The sequence below is a fragment of the Phalaenopsis equestris genome, unplaced genomic scaffold, assembly GCF_001263595.1.
Source record: "Phalaenopsis equestris unplaced genomic scaffold, ASM126359v1 Scaffold000006, whole genome shotgun sequence".
NCBI lineage: Eukaryota > Viridiplantae > Streptophyta > Magnoliopsida > Asparagales > Orchidaceae > Phalaenopsis > Phalaenopsis equestris.
This window is the reverse complement of record NW_018164448.1, coordinates 886,577-910,778: the sequence shown is the minus strand read 5'-3', so window position 1 is coordinate 910,778 and position 24,202 is coordinate 886,577. Positions and strand designations below refer to the sequence as shown.

The 24,202-nt window shown below is 34.9% G+C and overlaps 1 protein-coding gene across 1 annotated transcript in view; it reads left to right on the top strand.

Annotated features, from left to right (window-relative positions):
- Positions 1–3,770: 3,770 nt before the first annotated feature.
- LOC110018233 (probable amino-acid acetyltransferase NAGS1, chloroplastic) overlaps positions 3,771–24,202 on the top strand; it is a 35,416-nt gene continuing 14,984 nt past the window's right edge. The window contains 3 exon segments of the mRNA XM_020715498.1: positions 3,771–4,208; positions 19,556–19,643; positions 20,539–20,747. Of these exon segments, the coding sequence (XP_020571157.1) occupies positions 3,879–4,208; positions 19,556–19,643; positions 20,539–20,747 (627 nt within the window). The 5' untranslated portion in view covers positions 3,771–3,878.

The window sequence follows — 24,202 nt, the reverse complement described above, 5'->3', positions numbered from 1 at the left end:
TGGAGTTCTTAAATTGGCATCATTCTCAATGAGGTATTTGGTATACATAGCTGATTTCCTTTAAATAAATACCCTTTCTGGGGAGAATAATCAAGAATTGGCTGGCCCGATTCGCATTTACTCAACGGTTTAGCAAAATCAAAATCTTTGGCATATAAGTCTGATAGATTTTATACCAGTGATAGCGGTTTGCAGGGACACTAGGAGGCTGGCCCGTCTACACAAAGCATCAACAGTTCTGTTAATCATTCCAAATGTATGAGTTAAAACAAAACTAAATTTCTGTTAAAAATGATCCATCGCATGTGCATTTGATTCAATATTTTCTGAGTTTGCAGAAAATGTAGAGAGTGATGTTCACTAGAAAATATGTACCCTTGGTGAAAAGTTTGCATTATATTGTAGAGACTTGATTGCTTCAACCTTTTGTGGGTTATATGGACTCCTGAATTATCAATGATGAACCCCAGAAAATACACATTTGAACTCGCGAATTCACATTTGGACTTGTTAAGATATAATTTTTGTTCACGTAGAACTGATAGGATAGCAGTCAAGTACCTAAGGTGATCCCACAACGAAGGGCTATAAACTAAGATAATGTCAAAATAGAAAACACAAAATTGATCAAAAAAATGTTTGTGGACTTCACTCTGCATAACATACTTGGTGTGTTACATGACCTGAACGACATCACAGGCCTTTCATATAACCCTTCTTTAATTTTGAAGGTCGTTTCTATTCATCGCCTGTACAAATATGGATTTGATAGTACCCACTTCTTAAGTCTAGCTTGGAAAAGATGGATGCGTCTGCAAGTCGGTCTAGAAGATTCTCAAACCTTGGCATAAGAAAATGATTCTTAATGGTGATTTTGTTTATACCTTGATCGTCTACACACGTTTGCCAACTTCCATCCTTTTTAGGTACAAGTGAGGCTGGTACCACGTACGGGCTGAGGCTGGGGCGAGTGTACTCCTTAATTAAGAGTTCCTCAATGATTTCTTTAAGTCGACCTTGTTCTTTTGGACTCACTCGGTAGTATGAAAGGTTGGGTAAGGCTGCTCTTGGAATCAGATCAAATTGATGTTGAATTGATCGGATGGGAGGAAGTTCTTTTGGCAATTCAATAGACATAACAGCAAAATCTTGTTGTAAATTTTGCACTTTTTTTTTGGTAGATTAAGGTTATCTTTTGCTACAGTTCTGGTTGCATGATCTGTCATTATCACCCCTAGTAACAGCGAATTATGTTTGTATTTTGTAATGAACTGTGAACCATAAATGGAAGTAAAAGCTGATCTCTCTGCTTAAGGTGACCCTCCTGTACTGAGATGCAGAATAGCTATTTGGCAGCAACCAGATTTTGTTACCTTGCCATTCAAACATGTATGCATTACTCCTTCCATCATACCAAGCCTCGATGTTATATGGCCAAGGCCTAACTAATATGATATGACATACATCCTTATCTATGACATCACATACAACTTCGCATTTATATTTCCTTCCTATGGAGAATCAGACTTGACATGAATCAATCACCGTTGTTTCACAACTTTCTTTACCCAAACAATTTTATATGGATTTGGGTGTTTGGTGGTTTTTGATTGTAAGACTTTAACCATCATTTGTGACACTGTATTCTCCATACACCCACTATCGATAAGTAGATCACAAACTTTTTCCATAACAGTGCATTTACTGCGAAAAAAGTGATGTCGTTGAGATGTATTCATTTATTTAGGAGCTAACAGAATCTTTTCTAAGATATAATACTAGAATTCACCGTCATCTACTACGAAATCTTCACAGTCATCAATCAGCAGTCATGTATGGTTGCTATCATCTAACTCCAATTCTATTTCCATCAATTGTTGGCAGTTAGGGCAGTCATTGGAACGATGCCTCGGCTGAAAACAACGGAAGCATTTGGATGGCCCTGACTTGTTGTAACTATTATCTTCGGTTGTGTTTGGCTTGGTTAGTCCCTTTCATTCTGTGGCTGACTGAGTTGGAGACTGTTGAACTTGAATGGAGCGCATTTTTGCCCTAAAATTTGGACTTCTTCGCTGATCGGTGGGTTGAACCCCACCAGGTCACTTCTGAGTGTTAAATTTTGACGCTCGAGAGAGTTGCAGTTCATCCTTGTAAGCAAAGTTCACAGCCTGGATGGTGTTCAAACAATTTTCATCTTGAATTTTTTTTCTGAATAGGTTCTTTGAGACTGCAAATGCAACTCGCCGCTAATTGTTGATATGTTTCATTCAGATCATTACGAGCATTCAACCAATTGAACTCCTCAGTGTTGTCGGTGGAAAAAGTCTATTGATCCTGATTGCTCTTAGTCCAGTCCTCACCTTATCCTCGAACTTAGTGAAATCGATATGAAGGGCATCAAATCGTCGCCCGTGACAAGAGTGAGCTTAGCACAAATACTTCCAACTGCGATCTTTTTCGCGGTTGGTAATTTGGTTTCTATCTCCCATCAAGCTTTGATACCAACTGGTGCAACCACCTGAAATAAGGAAGAAGAAGAGGGCCAAGAAGATAACTGGAAATGAAATTTTCTTTCTATCAAAGCAGGAAAAGTTGTTACCAACAGAGAACCTTTTCTCCTTTTCTCTACTACCACGAGGTATAAGTCATAACACCTAATACAAAAATATATATTCACTAAACTGCTGTTTATTAATACTAAAAGCAGAGTTAACTAATATAATAATGGTAATTAGGTAAGGATAAGTTGAAGCCTGCTGCATAAGATAATCTTTAATTTTTATATTATTATAGTAAAATTAGAATTTATAAATCTAATAAACCTAAGATCGCATACTTTTAAAGTTATTATGATAATCTATCGTTTTGTCAACTGATTGATGTCTAATACATATAAGATTCAACACCTTCTAATCGACAAGTAATTCAATGGGTGATGGATTTACCAAAAAAGAATCATTGCGACATTTATTATGAATGAACACTACTAAATTACCATCCATTTATTCTCTCTTGAATGGAACATCTCACCTTTCTTGTGGTCCCATAAAGTTTGTTTGGGTATAACTTTTGGAACTGTGAGACATCACATTTTGATTTCTCTCAATGTATTTTCCAATGTGAGTGAAATGCCAACCCTGAATCAAATGCCTCCCACAAAAAATCTGAGCCGAGAAACTGAAATGAAGCCTATAAATAAGTATGAAAAAAAGCACAATAACATAAAATATACAACCCTAAATCAAATGTCAAAATTCTATGTAGGAGCTCTTTGTGCTTTTTTGTGCATGTATATATATATATCTTTATGTGTGTGTGTGTGCGCGCGCACGTTCCATGTCCCAATACATTGGTGCAGCCTTTGACATAAGTCCTCGGGTCGGGGCTTCGAATCCCGTGGCGCGGGCTATTCAGATCAATTAAAGCACACCTGAGTTTTAACCCAAATAGAGGAAGTAATATTGATGCCCACTGAACCAAATATAGATTTCTTTTGAATATATATATATATATATATAATATTTTATATTTTTACCCTCCAAATAGTAATAAAGCGTTTAATTTATCACAATGAGGTCATGAATTTGAATAAAATATATTATATTTGGGCTCAACTTTCCTAAAACATATATATTTATATATAATCTACTAAACAAATATTAAACTTTTAAAATTTAACATAATTATTTTCTGATTTTGATATCTTAACTTACCATTAAAAAACCTTATCATATTCGTACATGATCACGTGAAGATATTATAGGATTGAAAATCATACAGAGGATCCAAATCTGGTCGCCGCGCCCGAAATCAAGTTCCGTTCTTCGTGGTGTCTTCCCGCGCCTAGGGTTTCGGTACCGCGAGCTAGTGTTTCATCCATGGCAGCTACTTCATTATTTACGTCGATATGTACGGGCGGATTTTCCAAATTTTGGCATCCAAAGAAGATCAGCCGCTTCCCTTCGGCTCCTTTCCCGATTGCTCCTGTGGTTTACTCTTCGAAGCCAAGGGATATATCAATCAGAAGCAGCTTTGACTGTGATGCAGCGATTGATTCCGTTAGCGAGGCGTTTGATAGGGATAAAGAGCAGTTCGTGGGTTGGTTCCGGCAGGCGTGGCCATACATAAGGGGACATCGGGGGAGTACTTTTGTGGTTGTAATTTCAGGGGAAATTGTGGACAGTCCTTTCTTGGATAGTATTCTCCAGGTGCTGATTTTGTTCATTCATGCTGCGCTGTTAGCTCATTTATTATTACTATTGTTCTTATTTTAACTTTTAATTGTCTTGGTTTGACTATTTATCTTTAGGATCTGCTTTTTAAATTTACCAGTAAAATGCAAGTGCCCAAGTGTGGGTGACTTGAGATTATTTTTACTTAAAAAAAACTTAAGTAAAAATAAAATATGAAAATATGACACTAAATAGGACGCAATGGAGAAAAAGGATTCATGTAGCCGACCCCACGTAGTGGGATTAAGGATTTGTTGTTGTTGTTGTTGTTGTTATTGTAACGAAAACTAATGTATAATAAATTTAAAAGCATAAGAAAAATATGTTATTTTGTGTAAAATTTCTTTGCTCACTTTTTTTTTTTCTGAAGTTAAATTGTAACAGGCCTAAATGATATATGCCTGCCATTTAATAGGGACTGAAAAATATTGGAAGTTCATATTTCAGTAAATTAGATGTCTTGATCATGTGAATATACTTTCAACATTCTTTCTACATGATTCAATGGTCTGAGAAATATTAAAGGGTTTTCAACAATATTTGATGTCCTTTAATGAACAATATAGGAAAGCTTTCCCAATAAATTTAAACATAAAATCATAGAATTCTTAGTGTTTCACTTGAATACTTTAAAAAAGCTGAAGAAGCGTTTTCTGCTATTTCTTTGAGTACAAATGGATTGTTGTGGGAGTAAAATAACTGGTTTTGGTTATACTGAAGAAGAAACAACTATAATATGAACATATCAATTTAACTTTGCAAGCTCTTAATTGTTTTGTCTCTTTTATTCGACATTCGTATTCATAAATGCCCTTTCTATAGTGAATAACACACTGTGCCACTATAGTCTTTTGGAGACATAGCTCATTGTATATAATGGGGTACACAATATTTAAAATTTAGCACAATTAATGGGAAATTCACTTAATAAAGTAGAAATCTCAATGCATTTTGAATAAACTAATTTTTACATTAAGTTCATTATCATCGAAGCTCCAATTTCATCAAATTTATAATTAGACTAAACGACTAAACAAAATGAACCTAACAACACTAAAAACAGTTCAATCTAAGGGCCCGTTTGAGGCAGCTTATAAGTGCGGCGACGTTTTTTAAAACGTCGTCTTAGTGTTTGTTTCACGTGATTTAGGTGTGTTTCTACAAATGGCGTTCTCTTAATTCTACTATACGCGGATCACGGGTATTCCCCGTCGATCCGCGTTTACTCTACTGTTTATTCCATTGCCCTCGCGCGTAGCCCTACCTTTCCTCTTTTGCGTCGATCGCTCTGCAGGTAAGATCTCCTTTCCTCCCTCCGCTCCTCCATCCTCTCCCCCATTTGGTCGAAAGCTTTCATCGTTTTCGATGATCTATCTTTTGAGTTTTGCGTTGAATCCGAAAGTGTTGATAAGAGCTAAAAATCTAGATCCACTTGTTGAGAATGATGAAAGCTGCTAAAAATATAGATTCGATGTTTTAACGAGATATTTGATGCATCGATAATGATTCATTTGTTGTTCATATCCTACTGTTGTTTTTCGGTTTAAGGTGGTGCTAACTGGAAAAATTTTGTTTTGTTGATCTTCCTCTGATGTGTTCGTGCCTGACCTAGAGCTAGTCCCTGTTTTTTGTTGGTTTTACTGTACTTGAAAGATGGGAAATTGAGGTCACTTTAAGAACCTGCTTTGATGTATTATGATGCTTTCTGGTCTTTTCTTTTTTGTTGGCTGATGTTTTCGTAACTGGAAATTGGGGTCACTTGCTATCTCAACTTGACACGGTTGCTCAGAGTTCTTCAGTATCAAAATTTAAGAACACCGCTTCTGATTCGAGTGCTTCCATTTTTACGGTATCCCAGTCGGACAAGTTCGCTCAGAGTTTTGGAGTTTCAGAGCCGGGCAGAATGGACTGTGATATGCTGCTACATTTTAAAGTTAATAACAACAAACAACAACAACAAAGCCTAAATCCCACTATGTGGGGTCGGCTACATGAATCCGTTTTTTCCATTTCTTCCTATTTAGTGTCATGTTCTCATTTAACTCTAGTAAATTAAGATCATTTTTATACAATAAGCCCAAGTCTTTCTAGGTCTACCTTTGCCTTTCTTAATACAAGTCGAATCTAAAACATCTACTATCGTAATCGGATCATCAGATGGTCAACGTTTAATGTGACGATGACCAACCCATCTAAGGCGCCTTTCTCTAATTTTGTCTGTCACAGGAGCAACACCAACTCTATCAATGATATATTCATTTCGCATTTTGTCCCTGAGTGTAAAGCAACTCATCCACCTAATCATTCTCATCTCGACAACACTCAACTTATTATTATGCTTCTTTTTTAAAGGTCAACATTCAGCGCCATAGAGCATTGTGGGTCTCACCTTCGTCTTATAAAATTTTCCTATCAGTCTAAGCGGTACTTTTCTATCACACAAATGGCCCAAAGCATTCCACCACTACAACCAACCAACTTGAATTCTACTATTAACATCCCCATCTATATCACCATCGCTTTGAACAACGAACCCAAGATAACAACGAGCTTTGAACAACGAACCCAAGATATCTAAATCGTTCACACTTTTTAATAATTTGATCACCCAAAGTCACACTTTTGTCACTATAGCTACTACTACCAAAATTACATTTCATGTATTCAGTTTTATTTCTACTTAAAGGAAGGTCTTTAGACTCCAAAGTTGACCTCCATAATTCAGGTTTTTCCTGAGCTTTTTCTCTCGTTTTTTCCTCGAGAAGGATATCATCAGCAAAAAACATACACCAAGGTACATCCTCCTGTGGATGTCCAGTAAGACCATCCATAACTAAAGCAAAAAGATATGGGTTTAAAGCAGATCCCTGATGTAATCCAATTAAAAATATATATATATTTTGTCAATCCTCCTTTTGTTCAAACACAAGTAATAGCTCTAGTATACATATATTTAATGACTTGAATATAAGTCACATCAACACCTTTCTTTTCTAGCACTCTCCAAATAATTTCTCTTGGAACATTATCATAATCTTTTTTTGAATCAATAAAAATCATATGTGCATCCAGCTTCCATAATAGATTTGGTTGGCATAAATCCAAACTTATTATGATAAATCTTTGTATCATGTATTAACCTATGTTCAATTACTCTATCTCATAATTTTAACGTATGACACACTAACTTAACTACTATATAAGTTCCACAGTCTAATGCATCCCTTTTATTATTAAAAATGGAGACTAAATTACTCTTCCTCCACTCCTCGAACATCTTTTTAGTTTTTAAAATAATATTAAAAAGTTTAGTAAACCAATAAACTACTAAATCTCATAAATATTTCCACATTTATTAAAAAGTTTATCAAAATAACTCACTCACCCTACTTCAATTGGGATATCATCAGGTCATATAGACTTTTCACCATTGGTTTTCTTTAAAGCCAATCACTAAGTTCGATCGTATTTTCAGAAACTTCATTAAAAAGTTTATCAAAGTAACTCACCCACCTATGTTGAATATCTTTTTCTAAGAAAAGTACTTTTTGATTTTCATCTTTAATACACTTTACTTGAGTTAAATCTTTACTTTTCTTTTCTCTTAATTTGGCTAGTTTATACATATATTTTTCACCCTCCTTAGTATCTAGTCTATTATAAAAATCATTAAAAGACAAATTTTTAGCGTCACAGATTGTTCTTTTAGACTCCCTGCGGGCGTTTGATATTTTTCTCAATACTCTAAGCTTTTACATTTAAACAAATTTTTATAATTTAAACCAATTTTTATAACATAACTTCTTATATTTTATCTTTTCTTGCACATTATCATTCCTCCACCAACTATTTTTATTTATAAAAATTTTTACTTTTGAATCTCCAAACACATCTTTTGCTCTTTGTTTAATATTATTTGTTATTTTATCCCACATAACATTTCCATCTTCACGAACATCCCAAATTTTGAAATCTTGAATTTTTCTCATAAAAATAGTTTTATTTGTGTATTTTAGCTTCTCCATCTAATTCTACGATGATGAGTCATAGTATTTTTTATTTTACATCTCTTTATCTTAAAATCTAGAGCTATTAAACGATGTTGAGTACTTAAATTCTCACTTGGAATGACCTTATAATCTTTACAATCTCGACGATCTCTTCTTCTCATAAGAAAATAATCAATTTGTGTTTTATTAGATCCACTCTTATAAGTAATAAAATGCTCATCTCTTTTCTTGAATAGAGTATTAGTAATAACAAAATCATACGCTAAAGCAAAATCTAAAATAACTCTATCTTCTTCATTAGTTACTCCAAAACCGTAGCTTACATGAGTATTTCTGAATTCTTCTATCACTCTACCGACATGTCAATTTAAATCTTCTTCAATAAAAATTTTTTCTTCAAAAAGAATTATTTGTATTAAATTTTCTAAGTCATTCCAAAATTTATCTTTAGACCATGTATCTAAACCTACTTGAGGAGCATAAACACTTATAATATTAAAAATCTTAGTATCAATGATAATCTTAAGGGCTATAATTCTATCTCCAACTCTATTAATTTTTACAACATTATCTTTCAAACTCTTATCTATAATTACACATACACTATTTCTAGTGCGACTCTTACCAGAATATCAAAGTTTAAAACCAAGTCAACATTATAATTTTTTTCTTTGTAATTTTGACATATTATTTTTTTCTTATTTTTTGGGTCTCATTACATTACATATTAGTGTGTGGAGGTGTATTTCACTTTTGTTTAGATAATTGTGCTTCTTTGATGTGATCTGAAATATTTTAATGATATAAATATTTTATATTTTCACGTCTTAACATTTGAATTTTAATTTTTAAAATATTTTATATTTTCATGTTCTTCAATCTTCATATTTATCTCCCTTTTATGATTGTATTAAGAAGGTTGATAGATTTGTAAAAAAATTTACAAATAAGCTGTTTACAAAACACACGAACCAAACAGCTAAACAACTTATCCAGACAAATTGATCATTTATTCAGAATCAGCTGTTCTTAAAACGCACTAACCAAATAGCTAGTCATCTTATCCGGATTAGCTAGTCATCAGCAGATTATCACGATAAACTGCTTATCAGCATAAGCTGGATAAGCTGCAGCTCTCCCATACAGACCCTACGTCTAAATGAGCCAAAATCACTTGAAGTATGATTAGAATTTAGAAGCTTCAAAGCATTAATTGATGGATCAAATGTTCTCCAAATTCAATATGGTTACACTCAAATCAAGTGCGTCGATGAGAAGAATTCAATGTGTTTAAGAGCATTTAATTCTGAGATCATTATGACACAAATGCTGAAAGAGTAATTTATGATTATAAGACTCAACATAGATTGAGTCGATGGAGTGTTTTGAAATATTGTTAAAATTTATCAAAATATTCCTATTAAACATGTATAAATAAACCCTTGTGCTGCGCATGCGTTCAACACCAACGATCTCTAGCAACCACCACTAACTTGTTGTTGTCGTTCGATTGCTACCATCTGGCTTTCTCCATCCAATCAATATTATTCAATTATTATTCTCATTTTCTAGTACTTCTAACTCTACTACAAATATGAGAGATCAAGTTTAAGTTGACCACCCTGGAATAGATCATCTCTAGTTAAGAAGAAAATAAAAATTTTGTAATTAGTAATACATAGTGGATCCTTTCATTTGAGCTAGTTTTCATGATTTTTATTTTTATTTTTTTGAGTTTTTCACATAAGAACTCTTTTTTTATGTGTTCTCTTATTTTATGCGTTTGATCTTTATATAAAAGTAGGAAGTAAAACTCACTCTTTTGTCACAAATTTTTTGGCATGCAATAGTTTAGTATCGTTTGTGGAAAATGCTTTTAGGCTGGGGGCAACTTTTATTGTAACATTGAAAGTTCATTTACGTTAATATCTTGGGCATGATTGTAGTAGAACATTTCATTTGTTATCCATGAAATGATCAACTTTAAAAGAATTCATTCAAGACAAAGGAACAACTTCAATTATAATATTAAAATGATAATAATCTGGGAGCTTACCGAGATGCAGTACTGTAGCTGCTACAGTGCCGCTGTCCCTTTTCCCTATTTGATTCCTTGTCTTTTCTAGCCTTTTCCTATCTAGCACTTTCTTTGTCTACCTCCTTCCTTTTCCATCACCTTTCTATTTTTATTCCCTACCTATTCTATGTACTATTCCTCATTATATATATGTGCTGCTTGCTTTGTTTAGGGCAGTTTTTATCTCCTAGATTTTTAGATTTCTGTCCAAGTCAGTTATCAGAGTTGTTGCTCTTCTAGGGTTGTATCCGAAGGAGAGGAGGTGCTACAACTATAACTCGCCTGAGGTGGTGATCTCCTCTAAAGTTTGAGAGGTGCTCCAACCGTAACTCGATCTTACGAGGAGATTTATCCTTTCTTAATTCTCATCGCTGCTCTCCTAACCACCGCACAGGCCTCTGATCCCTCTTCATACTACCATCCAACAAACCAACCATCGCATAGGCTTTCCGACCCCTCTTTCCTACTGTTGCCCTTGCTTCAATCCGCCTTCCAACAACCGCAGCAGTCTTACGAGCCTCTTCCTGCTGCTGGCCAGTCCCCTAAACACTGGTTCCTACTGCTATCTGGCCCTAACATCGACTTGTACTACTGTCAGCCCATCACCACCTCCTCTATTCCCTTCTTTGCTGCCGCCAGTTACCGCCAACCTCCTCTCAGCAGGCTGCCTCACTTCTCCATCAGCCGACGCTGCAGCCCGGGGTTGTCAACCACCCTCCAGCACTACCATCGCTTCTGTCCCTCCCTTTTGAGCCTGTCGCTCTTTTCTAGAGAGCCGGTTTTGTGTTCTATGTTGTTCCTTTTCTTGTTTTGTAGAGTCGTCGTCATTATGTACTGTTTACATGGTTGTGTTATTTTATGTTGAGGATTCGTCGTTATAGTTTTGAAGTCAACGATAACAATTTTTGTTCAGTTGTTATTTGAGATAACTCTGATATCATTTAACATCAAATCTAGCCTAACTTTAGTCCCATTATAAGGTTTCCTAGCATCTGCCTTAACCCTCCAATTTTATTTTTTTTCCTATCACCGAATCATAGCCAAATTTGAACTAATCCCAAATAAAATTTTCTATACCCTCAATTAACCTCATACAACTTTCAGCTCTTACTCCAAACCTTAGCCATGCCACCAATGGGATACATGATGGAGCATTTTGGGAAGAGATACATCGGGAGATCCGTTGACTTTAGCGGAGGCTTGCGGATATTGAGAATGAAACCCATTGGGAGTTGAACCCTTGACCAGGAACTGGAGAATTGAAAGGGAGCAATAGACAAAGATCTAAATCCCTTCCACAGGGAGGATTTTAATGATGCAGGCTATGACGCTTTGGAATCCAATATTAGAGGCCGAGAGGAGAGCCTACATATGGAGAAAAGAGAATCTTAAGTTGAACTGAGAGATCAAGTGTCCATTCCTACCAGCTTATTATAAACAGAACTTTCAAACATTAGCTTCAGAAGTGGAGACAACACATCACTAGGCGACCACCACGTCTCATAGGAAGCGCTCAACCTCAAGGATTTACAACTAGATTACTCCTAGAAGAATAATTAAGCTGACCCCGTCAGAGGGAAAGCTAATTCATAGAGGAGATCAAGTAGAGCAAATCCGTATTCCTAAATTTGTTCCGGCTAGGAAGTGTTATAAGTGCCATGAATTTGGGAATGTGGAGTCAGACTGCACAATCAGGGGGTGGTCTGTTTTGATAGGCAGACGTTCTTGAAAAGTTGGGTAATGACAATAGATACTGAAGAAGGTGAAAACACAAAGGAGGAGGACCAAGTTTCGGTTCAGGAGGAAAAACACACATAATTTCGCTGAGCCCATAGGAGAGATTCCAATTGACTTCACGATGAGCGTGCAAGGTAGCCTTGAGTTGGAGGAACTGACATCAGAGGCATGACAAACACAAATAAGAGAAATCTAGACCATTCAAATCTATAGACTCATTCTTGAGTTGTCCCTACTGATGGAGGTCGAACATATCAAAAATGGGGTTTTTTATGCCATGTATAGAAGATTGCATTAAGTTATTCAGATGTTAGATATAGTTCAATATGATACCCATCATCAAATATCCAGTCGTGAGGGATGAAACCCAACCTTGAAATTGTCTTAGAAGTGATGGGGAAGGAAATTCTTCAATAGGATCCAGATTCTATAATTGGAAAAGAGATCTCTCTTGAGTGGTTGCTAGTAAGAGTAGTGCAGTCTGTCACATATTTCACCACAGAGTTGATTTCTTATCACATATTTGTTTATCAACTACATTTTGCTTAGTACGAGAAGTGGAAGAAGAAGGATTCAGATTTAAGGCTCAAGAGTTACATTACGGAAACCTACATATATATGCAACTTCAACTTATGATATGCTAAGAAATGATCCATATTTATCATATCAAGATGTGTTGTGAAATGACAACACCTATATGATTAACCTATCAGGAGATTGCAATATCTCTGCTACCATCAATGTGGCAGACTTGACTCCGTGCTACAGGAAACCAATAGCTTCGACGAATGAAGTCGAAGCTCCCCCAACCATGGGGGATTGACGCGAGAGCTTATTGGGATGCGGTATTGTAGCGGCTACAGTACCATAGTCCAATTTTTCTATTTGATTTCTTGCCTTATCCAGCTCTTCTTTTTTTAGTACTTTCCTTGTCTATCTCATTCCCTTTTTATTATCTTTGTATTTCTATTTCTACCTATCATATCTACTATTTCTCATTACATATAGGTGATGTTTGCTTTGTTTAGAGTAATTTTTTTCTTCTATATTTTCAAATTTTTATCCAAGCCAGTCTTTGTCGTTATGTGTGTTTACATGTTTGTGTTTTGTGTTGGAGTTGTATCCATAGGCGAGGATGCCAAGGAGGTGCTCTGGCTATAACTCGCCCGAGGTGGTGATGTTCTCTAAAGATTTGAGGGGTGCTCCGACTGTAACTCGATCCCACAGGAATATTTTATTCTTCCTAAATTTCCGCCGCTGCTCTCCTGGCCACCACACAGGCCTTCAGTCCTTTCTTCTTGCTGCTGTCCAACAATCCAGTTTTTTCCCAACCACTGTGCAGGCCATCAGTTCCTGTTGCTGCCCTTGCTTCCAGCCACCTTCCAACAGTCGCGCCGGCCTTTTGGGTCTTTTCCTACTGCTGGCTAGCCCCCAGAACACTGGTTCCTGCTGCTATTCTGCCCCCGATACCGACTCCTGCTGCTGTCCAGTCAACCGTCATCTCCCCTACTCTCTTCTACGCTACCGCCACCTGCTGCCAACCTTCTCCAAGCAGGCCACCCTTACTCCTCTATCATCAGACGCCATAGCCCGGGGTTGTCAACCACCTTCGTACAAGACCACCACTTCCGTCTCTCCTTGGCGGCCTGCAACCTTCTAACAAGCTATTTTTGTGTTTTGTGTTGTTCTTTTTCTTGTTTGGCAGTGTCGTCGTCGTCATGTGTGTTTATGTGTTTGTGTTATTTTATGTTGAAGATTCATCTTTTAGTTTTGAAGTCAACAATAAAATTTATTGTTCGGTTGTGGTTTGGGTTTAACTCCGATATCTGATGAACTATCAAGCGTGGTTCTAATATGAAGACTTCTCCCTTTTTTATCATCCATTAGCTCTATTAAATGTCAGGACTGGGAGGCAACTCTGGGTACAACCTTTAAGGGATATTTATGTTAACATATTGTGCATAATTAGAATCAAACAAATGCTTTCATTCAACATTTTTTCCATTCATCTAGGATGATTTTATTGAAAGTTATCTCGCCCAAGGCTTTCTTCAAATACAAAATACTCTCTGCAAAAAAAAAAAATTAAACTTTACATAGAGTTCCAGCTGGACTTCTACTCCATAAACATGGACAAATATATGGCCTCAAGAGGATAGTGACAATTTCAATGCAGTTCAATTTATATCTTTAATTTATGATATGCCACTAGTCACCCCTTTCTAATTACGACACAAGAAATCTCAAAGAGATTCAATTCAACCTCTTTCACATAAGTTAGTATCGTAAAGCAACACTTCTATAAATAACCTTAAATAAGTGAAATATTTTTGGTGGATTTTCTTTAATCTTTTCTTCACATGCTAACATTAACAAGTGACACTTCACCAAATAATTAAGGGCGTGTAATTGGTCGGATCAATTGGAAATTTTATTTAACTAATTGAACCAATCTAAATAAAAGATAAATCAAACCGATCAAATAAGATATATAACCCAACCAAATCAAATCAAAATATAATTTTATTTATTGTTTTGATTTTAGTTTATCTAAAGTTTGAAATCATAATGAAGACGATTGCATTCAATTAATTCATATAATTAAACCACATAAGTTAATATCTCAAGTAACACTTCTATAAATAACCTTAAATAAGTTAAATATCTTTGGTGGATTTTCTTTAATCTCTTTTACAGATGCTAACATTAACAAGTGGCATTTCGCCAAAAAATTAGGGGTGTGTAATTTGTTGGATCAATTGAAAATTTTATTAAACTAATTAAATCATGTTAAAAAAAGACAAAATTGAACCGATCAAATAAGATATATAACCTGACCAAATTGAATCAAAATATAATTTATTTATTTGGTTTCTTTTAGTTTATCTAAGTTTTGAAATTCTAATTAAGATTTGTGCATTCAATTAGTTCATATTGCTTGTTGATGTATTTATTAAACCAATTGCTTGACGAATATGTTAAATTGATTTGTTGATGTATTTAATTTGCTCACAAACTAATTCAATTTTTTCGGTTCAATCTATTTTTTTTCAATTCGAACCTGTAACCAAAATCCAAATAACTTTTAATTTGGGACAACAAATCGAATCATGATTTTATCAATGAACCAAATCATCAAAGAATGCTCTGTTCGATTCAATTGGTTTAAACTATTTAATACTCATCTCTATAATTAACCTCATTTATGCCAAACAAAGGGGTGTCAAATAGGTTCAAATTTAATTGAAAATTGACCATATCCAAAACTGCTTTGACCCAAACCTTACTTGAATATGACACCGGTTAAAAAGTCTAACTTAAACTCGATTGACCTAACCTTGAACCGCACAACCCATTTAACATATGCATAATTGCTATTTGGTCAAATTCATGTCAATTTGAGGTTGACAGGTCAAACGCAGCTTAAGTTCAGGTCAATTTTGGTTGAGGGTTAATTTTTGTTCAATTTTGAGTTGGCGGGTCAACTTAAACTCAACGTAACAAATTAAACATGTTGGAATTCTTGATCCGAATTCGATTCTAAAATTAATTATGTTAAACCTAAATCTAATTTTTTTTTAAGTCGAGTGAGCTTTTTGGGTCAATTTCTTACACCCATAATCTAGCATCCTTGGTAGTTTTCTTTCGATTGATTTCACACATATTAATGTTGTCGAGTAATACTTTACAAACAATATCAAATATTTCAAACATCCATAGTAGATTTTTGTAGACATTTTTTACATTGCTAATATTGTTCAATAATATTTTGATAAAAAATTTTGAATAAATCAAAACTCATTGGTGGACCTTTTAGACATTTTTTTCACAAGCTGATATTGCCAAGTAACACTTTAAGAAACAGTCGATATGTCAAACATTTTTAGCTGATTTCCTTTGAATTCTTTTGCACAAATTAATGTCGTCTAATGTCACTACGACAAATAATTTCAAATAAGTTAAACATTCTTGATGATATTTTTTTTCAACCTCTTCAACATTAGCCAACATTGATGCTGCCTGTTTATCATTGTCAGATAGTTATATCGCTTGTCTGTTGCTCTCCTATGATCTCCTAACTATAAATGCCTAATCTTTCGTGCCTAGCTACAATTTCTTCACATCAGTCACATATATACAATTTTTTTTCTTACCTTCACAAAAAGATAATCCCTCATTTTTTGATGCTGGACTATAGCTATTTAATTATTGCTGACCGTTTTTTGTTGCTCGGCTGCAATCATCCGATTATAAGCACCTATCTATAGTTGCTCAACCTCAATTGCCGGGTCGCTTAACCACCTTCACCTAAATATGGTTGCTTAACCTCAGTTACTTGATTATGATCTTTACAACTGTCACTTGACTATAATTATTCAACCATCATCTTCCACCGATGTTTTCTTTCATCAACTCAGAAATCAGTATCCACTAATATGATTTATCACAATTATTTATAAGGTTGATGTATGTCATTGATGGTCAATAATATTTTTCAAGCTGATACATGTTGGCGCATGCCATTTTCTCTTCTAAAATGCATAGAAGAGACACCCATGAGAAAATCTCAATGAAAAGTTAATAGTTGACATTTATATTAATTAGAAAGACTCTATGATAGTAAGTGATTGATATGATTTCCGCTCATTAAGTAATCTCAGAAAGCTAAAGGTGCATATATATATATTAAAAAATATTATAAGGTTTAAAGTTTCAAAAGATGCTAATACTCTCAAAAAAATAAAAAGCCTATAAGTCTTTGAAGACATTGAAGGTATATAATCGTTTTTCATCAAGATATATTTTAAGATTGATTGCAAGTTTTCCTTATTTAAAAAATCTAGTAAGATTAAAGTCCTAGAAGATACATGATTTTAATTAATCCAAAAATCTTTGAGGGCATAAGCCTCAGCGGAACCAAAGTCACTATAATTTCATATAAAGAACTTAATCTTATACGACAGTAAATCCTCAAAAATTTCAATCACTTTGCAAGCAGATTGTGAGTTCATAAAACATCCTACTTCCAACAAATTAATCAAACATTGAAGGGTCAGATGGGGACTAAAGCTTAGGGAGAGCTCAAAGGCCTTCATTGTTTGCATATTAATATCATTTGACCACCACTGTTGGGCCATCCCCTCTGGTCCACCATTTTCAAACCTTTATCATTTGACCACTGTCGTCAGATCACTACCATCTAGTTATAGTTGATGGACCACAAACTTCATAATGCTGCAACCATTGCAAGATGGTTGACCATACTGATGAGAGGTGTTACAGACTCCATCCTCATCTAAGAAACCCCCTGACTGAGAAAGAACGGGAGCCTACTCATGGTCTCCAGGACTTTCCCATCAATGTTGTTAATCTTGTTGTTGACGATCAGGTTGCCACTGAAGTTGCTGTGGGGGCCCTCCACCATCTAATCAATATAATTTGATCATCATTGTTGAATTGCTGTCGTCAATCCACAAATGTCAAATTATTATCATTGATTCACTGCCATTAGAATGCCACCAATTTAACACCACCAGTGCATCTCTATCATCTGATGACTAATGTCTATTATACTGCCACCTTTTTGCATGTTAACTTCAATATAAGCCCTAAATTTTGATGATCCCAATACTTATAAATGAAAAGATCGAAGCCCCACTATCAAAATTGCAAGTCTTGGTCCTCTTGGGTGATAGCAACTTTATACATAAAAAACAACCTCTTTTTATATAGAGGGAGAATTATTTTCTGCATAAATATGACAATTTTTAATCTCATTTAAGAGGAAAAACTTGGATCCCATAAAGAAGGAATTGGATTACGTGAAGGGGGGTGGAAAATTTTGTCGCGATTCCATCTATGAAGAATAACAGTTCTCTTCGTAGAGAAGCATTGTAGTCCACAAGAGGAATTATGTTTTGTCAATTTTGGACAATATTTAGTGTCTTTTAAAATGAGTTGGAGCTAACAAAGAAGGAATTAAATGGAGGATTTTTTTATGACTCAATCTATAATGAACAACCCCGTGCTCTTAATCGCGACACATTAAAGCCTATAAAGAGGAACTATATTCCCCCTAAGTAGGACTTTGCTTAACCTCTTTAAAGAGGAGTTGAAAACTACAAGAGGGGAAGATCTTGTGAGATTTCCCCTAACCCGTAGGGCTTATTTGTACATGAAATGGAGATTTGACAGTTAGAATTTTTTTTACTAATTTTCTAAAAAGTGGGAACTTTTATTGGCAAAATTTTGCCAATTTTTTGGGTATTCAAAAACTATTTTTATAACATAAAAACCATTTTTACATTTTAAATTAAAAAAAAATAACCATAATTAATTATAACAGTCGTGATGCCCGGAATTACTATAATAGTTGCCTAGGCATATCCTTTAAATTTGACTAGATCGCATGCGGGGCTATGCACATTATTGGGAAATAAAAATATACCTGGCTATATATATCCAAGACACATCCTTTGTTTAAAAACTTCTCCAACTATGTGTTTAGAAATGTTGTAATATATGCAATTCCATTTCTGATCTCATATATTGGATTGTCCTGACAACATGAATTTAAATTGAACTCAAACAAGTTTCCTGATTGGCATATCATGCTTCATAGTTGAATTGAATCTAAAAATAACTTATATTGAATGTGGTTTTCATAAAATGTGTGGTAGTTCTTTCTTATGTTTATAAGCCTGATCTAGTTTTTTTTTTCCCCTACTTGCGTTTCTCTTTTCCCACCCTTCAATGCATGCTGTATTTTTTAGAGGGGGGAAATTAGTTGATGCTGACACTTTAAAATGGAAATGATAGCATTAGGCATGCTGTGATCTCTTGCTCTACTCCCTCTTCATTTTCATTTTTAGCCTTAACCCACCTTTTTTGGGGTTGGCTTTATGAATCATTATTTTCTTTCCTTTGTATGTGATGTTAGACCTGATTTTAGCAAATCCTCTTGAATAAATTTAATTGACGTTGCGCTAATGGGCAGATTTTTTCTCCATTGCTATACATATCCAAGTATCAAGTCTTTTTCCAATTTTACAATCATAAGAGGCCCACTCGAACTACTCCACTGTAATTCTTCCCAAATGTATCATTTCTAGATCCATCTTAACCTTATCTTTACTACCATGCTTAACTTAACCATTAATTTTCTTACTACTCAGCACTTGGATACATGTCCAATTTGGGATAAAGATGGCTAGCTCATTAAGAAGATTATCTTAGAAGTTTTAAGTGCCAGGGAAACAAATCGTACATTTGCGAGAACACTTGATGGTGAGATGAAGTGTTCCTCCCTCTCCCTTCTGCTTGTATGTTCTAGCATTAATTTGCTAACAGCTTTATTCCTGCCATGCCTGTTGATCAGCGTATGCATTTTAGCTGAGATAATTACCAACACATGCCAGTTGAACGCTTATTTTCACTTTTTCCAGTGCAAACCTTTTGCATATATTTCATTTTTCACCATCTAAGTAATTTTTTGCAGGACATTTCACTTCTTCATGGTCTAGGGATCAAATTTGTACTCGTTCCTGGGACCCAACCCCAAATTGATAAACTTTTAGCTGAGAGAGGTCAGTAGGATTACACTTTTTATAACATCCATGGTCGTAAATGTCGTACTGTTATTATAGTACAAGATGGTGTTTTAGACCATCTTCTGAATAAACAAAAAACTATTATTATTTATTTATATTTTTCATTTGAATGAGTGAATAGTGGCACTCAACGAAGATTTTAAGGATTTTCTTATGGGAAGTGCTAGATGATCAAAATTGTCTATGGTAAACAGCTTACCTAGATCAAATTCACCTTACATCCAGTGTGAATTTTTCTTTGGTAAAATGACAATTTTTTATTAGCATTACCACAGTGGACTGAAATTAACTTACAACGTCAAGTAGTCAAACAAATTTATTGTTGATTCATCATCTTTTGTGAAGAGAGCTCTTGTTGTACTTTAAATGTAAAGTTAAATCTTAGGTATACTAGGTATAGAGTGAAGGCCTTGTCTTAGTAATTGAACTCAAAGAAATTTATCATGTCCTTTATTGAGTACCTAGTCTTAGTCCTCCAAATCTCTTGGCCTTAAACCACCTTGCACTGCTTACCATTAAAAAGGTTCTTCCTTCTTTTCTGCTGCCCTTCCAGGGAATTTTATTCTGATTTCTTCCTTTTTCCCTCTTGCTTGTCCTTCTCATTTCTATGCCTCCTGCAGTTGTTCTCTCCACCAATTTTCATCTTTGCAACCCGCCTTTATTATGTGTTTAACGCAGGGTCATCGTAAAAAATTATGATCGATTTTATTTGTTTGATTATGCAGTTAAATATTTGTCTAAAAGGATTATGGTGGGTGCAAAATGTGAATGATAATTGGTTTTTGCATGGATATGCTTGTTTGGCACATCTTGTTGTCCTAATCCATTTCAAACTTTAATTGACAAATTGTTTTTCTTTACATCTCTGTAGGAAATGAGGCCAAGTATGTTGGTCGTTACCGAATAACAGATTCTGATTCATTAGAGGCAGCAATGGAGGCAGCTGGAAGAATTCGTCTTACAATAGAAGCAAAGCTTTCTCCTGGTCCACCCCTATTAAATCTTCGTCGACACGGTGAAAACAGTCGCTGGCATGAAGTGGGAGTCAGTGTTGCTAGTGGGAATTTTCTTGCGGCCAAGGTAAATTATCTTTGGTAACTTAAAAATATTATGCAGATTCCTTTTTATATTGCGAAGCACAATTTTGACATCTATGTTCAATTTTTTTGAAACCTCTCCAAAAAATCTTCCATTGCATCATCAAAGCTGGTCTTGACGTTTTTCTAAGAAAATATGCAAACCTTATATGTATGGCAAATTTAGTTCAGAAACTACCATATATGAATATTGCGCTACATAACAGTATCATAAAGTCCGCATCAATTGCTTCTGTTGCTTTTATTGTGTTTTTCTAAAACTATCGCTCCATAATTACATTTCCTCGTTTTTTCTACCATTTGAAGGCAAGTATAAGTAGGAAATATCTATATTTGTTGCCTTTATTGGTTTGATCTCCTTTATCACCCAGGCTTTACTTGGATTCAGCTCCTGTTGTATGTTGAATCTTTGAAAAAGCCTCAACCATTCAGTGCGAATAATAAGACACTTGTGGAGGATTTCAGTTGGCTTTCATAGCTTCTTAGATATTCTCTTGAGCCTGTTTTGTGGTAGCAAAACCCATAGAGAATGCTATCACAAATAGGTTTCTATTGGTATATAGCGACATAACCACAGGTTTTCTAGAGAACTAGTGAACTGCATAACCTTGTGACTAGGGATGTAAACGAGCTGAACAGGAGCAAGCCAAAGGCTTGTTTGTGTTCGGCTCGTTTAAAAATTTTTTGTCCGTATTCGGCTCATGTTCGAAATTATTTGTTAATAATCTGTTGGAGCATGTTCGAAATTATTTGTCAATAATTTGTTCGAGCTTGGCTCAATTCAAACTTATTTTATTCAAATTGAGCTCGTGCTTGAAATTAAATTTCAACTTGAATAAAATTCAAACTTATTTTTTTATTTTATATATTTTCATTTAAATGAAAATATAAAATAACGCAGCTTCTCAAAGGGAAAAAAATTGCGTACATAAGACATACACAGAGCTGCGTACGTCTGTAACCTGCAAACAGGTTACAGGGAGGATTTTAGGAGGTTATAACCTCGTTATACCCCCTGTAACCTCCCTGTAACCTACCTGTACCTTCGAGTAAGTTCCGCGCTTCTGTTTTCATATATAGGTAGGTTACAGGGAGGTTACAGGGTGTATAACGCGGTTATAACCTCCTGAAATCCTCCCTGTAATCTGTTTGCAGGTTACAGACGTACCCAGCTCTGCGTACGTCTTATGTACGCAAATTTTTTCCTTCTCAAAGAGCATAAGCACCACAAGTGATAACTTCAAATATCCTTACGTTGGCCATTGGCTTTGACATTTATAGAGGATTAGCAACTGAATTCTTGTGAGTATCACTATGTGGGACAAAATAAAGAGGCAGACCCATCTAGGTGGTGAGGCGGGGGAGAATTGTCGAAGAATAACATATATACCACCAAAGTTTTTATACACAGTAACACATGAATGGTGGATCGGCGGGGCAGTGGGCCAAATTTTGGGAAACTTTTAATAGCTATTTACATACATACCACCTAATTCTTATGTACATATCTAACATCTAAATTATCTTTTTTTAAAATTCGAGACAAATTGACATACATAACATCTAATTCTTATGTATTTACATGTCTAAAATCTAAAATTTATATTTAATATTTATATAAACAAAATTTTGACATCATATCAAATATATAATTAATTTAACTATTATATATTATTTATTTATTATTTAAATAATTTTAGCCAAAATGAGTCTAACATGATTTAACGAATTTTTTTTTGTGTTCGACTCGTTTATAAATTAAGCTAAAAAAAAACACTTCGAGTTCAGCTCGTTTTCTTAACAAACAAATCTAACACGAGCTACTTAGCTAGTTGAACACGTGCTGTTCGCAAACAACAAGTTTTTTTAATAGCCCTACCTGTGACAATCAACTAACATATTTTTTCTAACCCTATACGTTTCGTTTTTTTTAAGTAGCGTCAATTTACGAATTTTTTAAACGATTCATGGTTTTATGCGTGACACAAAGTAGTCAAGTGGCCACAAGGTGAAGTTTGCTCTACCAAAAAACTGTTGTGTGAACATAAAACCAACTTAACAAGGTCTGAACTAGTGCTAGACACCGATTGAAGGAACTCCTCTAAGGTTGATGGAGTTTGAGCATAAAACTAAAGAAGCTAGCTCGAGTTTTGTATCAAGCTCAAAGTTCGCATCAGATTTTTCTTTGCTATCAAGATAAATGGACTACATATATTTATTTGTATTGATATCGAGCTTTAAGTGAGATTCTCAAATTTATTCAGCTAGTGTCAGACTTTTCCTTGTTATCAAGATTGTGGCTACTTATTTTATTTGTATCGACATCAAGCATTGGGCCGAGATCTCCAAATGTATTTCTCTTCCATCATTTGGGTTGATATCAAGCTTCAAGTTGAGATTTCCAAATCTATTATATATTTTAACATTTGAGTTGACATTGTTTCGTATACCAGATCCTCAATTGAATTAATTACCATATTGGCGCCAAAGTTATACTTAGTCAATTTGAGCAAAAATGAATATATCTTCAAACATGACAATTTCGAAAGTCGAAGGTTGATCTTTTTTACTAGTTATAATTCTGAAAGTTAAGAGAATTTTGAGCTGGTAATCTTTAACTTGTCAAGTTGAAGAAGCACAAATTTGTTACAACTCAAGTTTAGGAGACAAGCAGATTCTGAAGGTCAGATTCAACAAGCCCAAATATGATTGTCGATGACTGCTCTCTTCACCTAACATGCCATAAAAACAGTCGTAGTGAAGAAGCCATTGTTTTCTCTATCTAATGGCAACAATTGTCCTACTGAAATTTATCCAGCCTGATAAGTCAATTGATCCAAATTTTGAGGTTCTCAACTGATTGAATGGGTAAGACAAAACCAAATTGATGATCCCTGCTTGCACCCCGCAGGTGGAGGGGTTATCAAATTTATGTCAACGGGATATGATTATGATCATTTCTTATTCCTCAATAAGTCGAGAATAATTAAATGAAGGATACCATCAATTCTCGTTGGAAGTGGGTTCATCAAATGCAAACTAGCAGAAGCCAACGTCATTTGCTTCTCAGTCTCCTAATCTTATTAGTTTGATGATGCGAGTTGTCTAGTTCCCAAAGTCATCTAATTTAACGAGTTCAAGTGACCTAGATCCAAAAGACTTTCTCAACAGATTGAAGGATTAATGTTAAATCCAAGAGATAACAAGCTAAACATTTCCAAATATACAAGTTCAAGATGTTGTGCTATAAGAAAGGAGACTTTCAAGTCTATAAGTTTAAGTTCATTAAGTTGAAGAATCACAACTTCTCCACGGTCTTAGTCTATGACTCAAGCAAGTCCTGAAGATCTGACTCAACAAACCCAAATATGGTCGAGTCACTGACAACTCTCTTCACTCAACAAGCCATAAAAACGACCATAATGAAGAAACTACTAT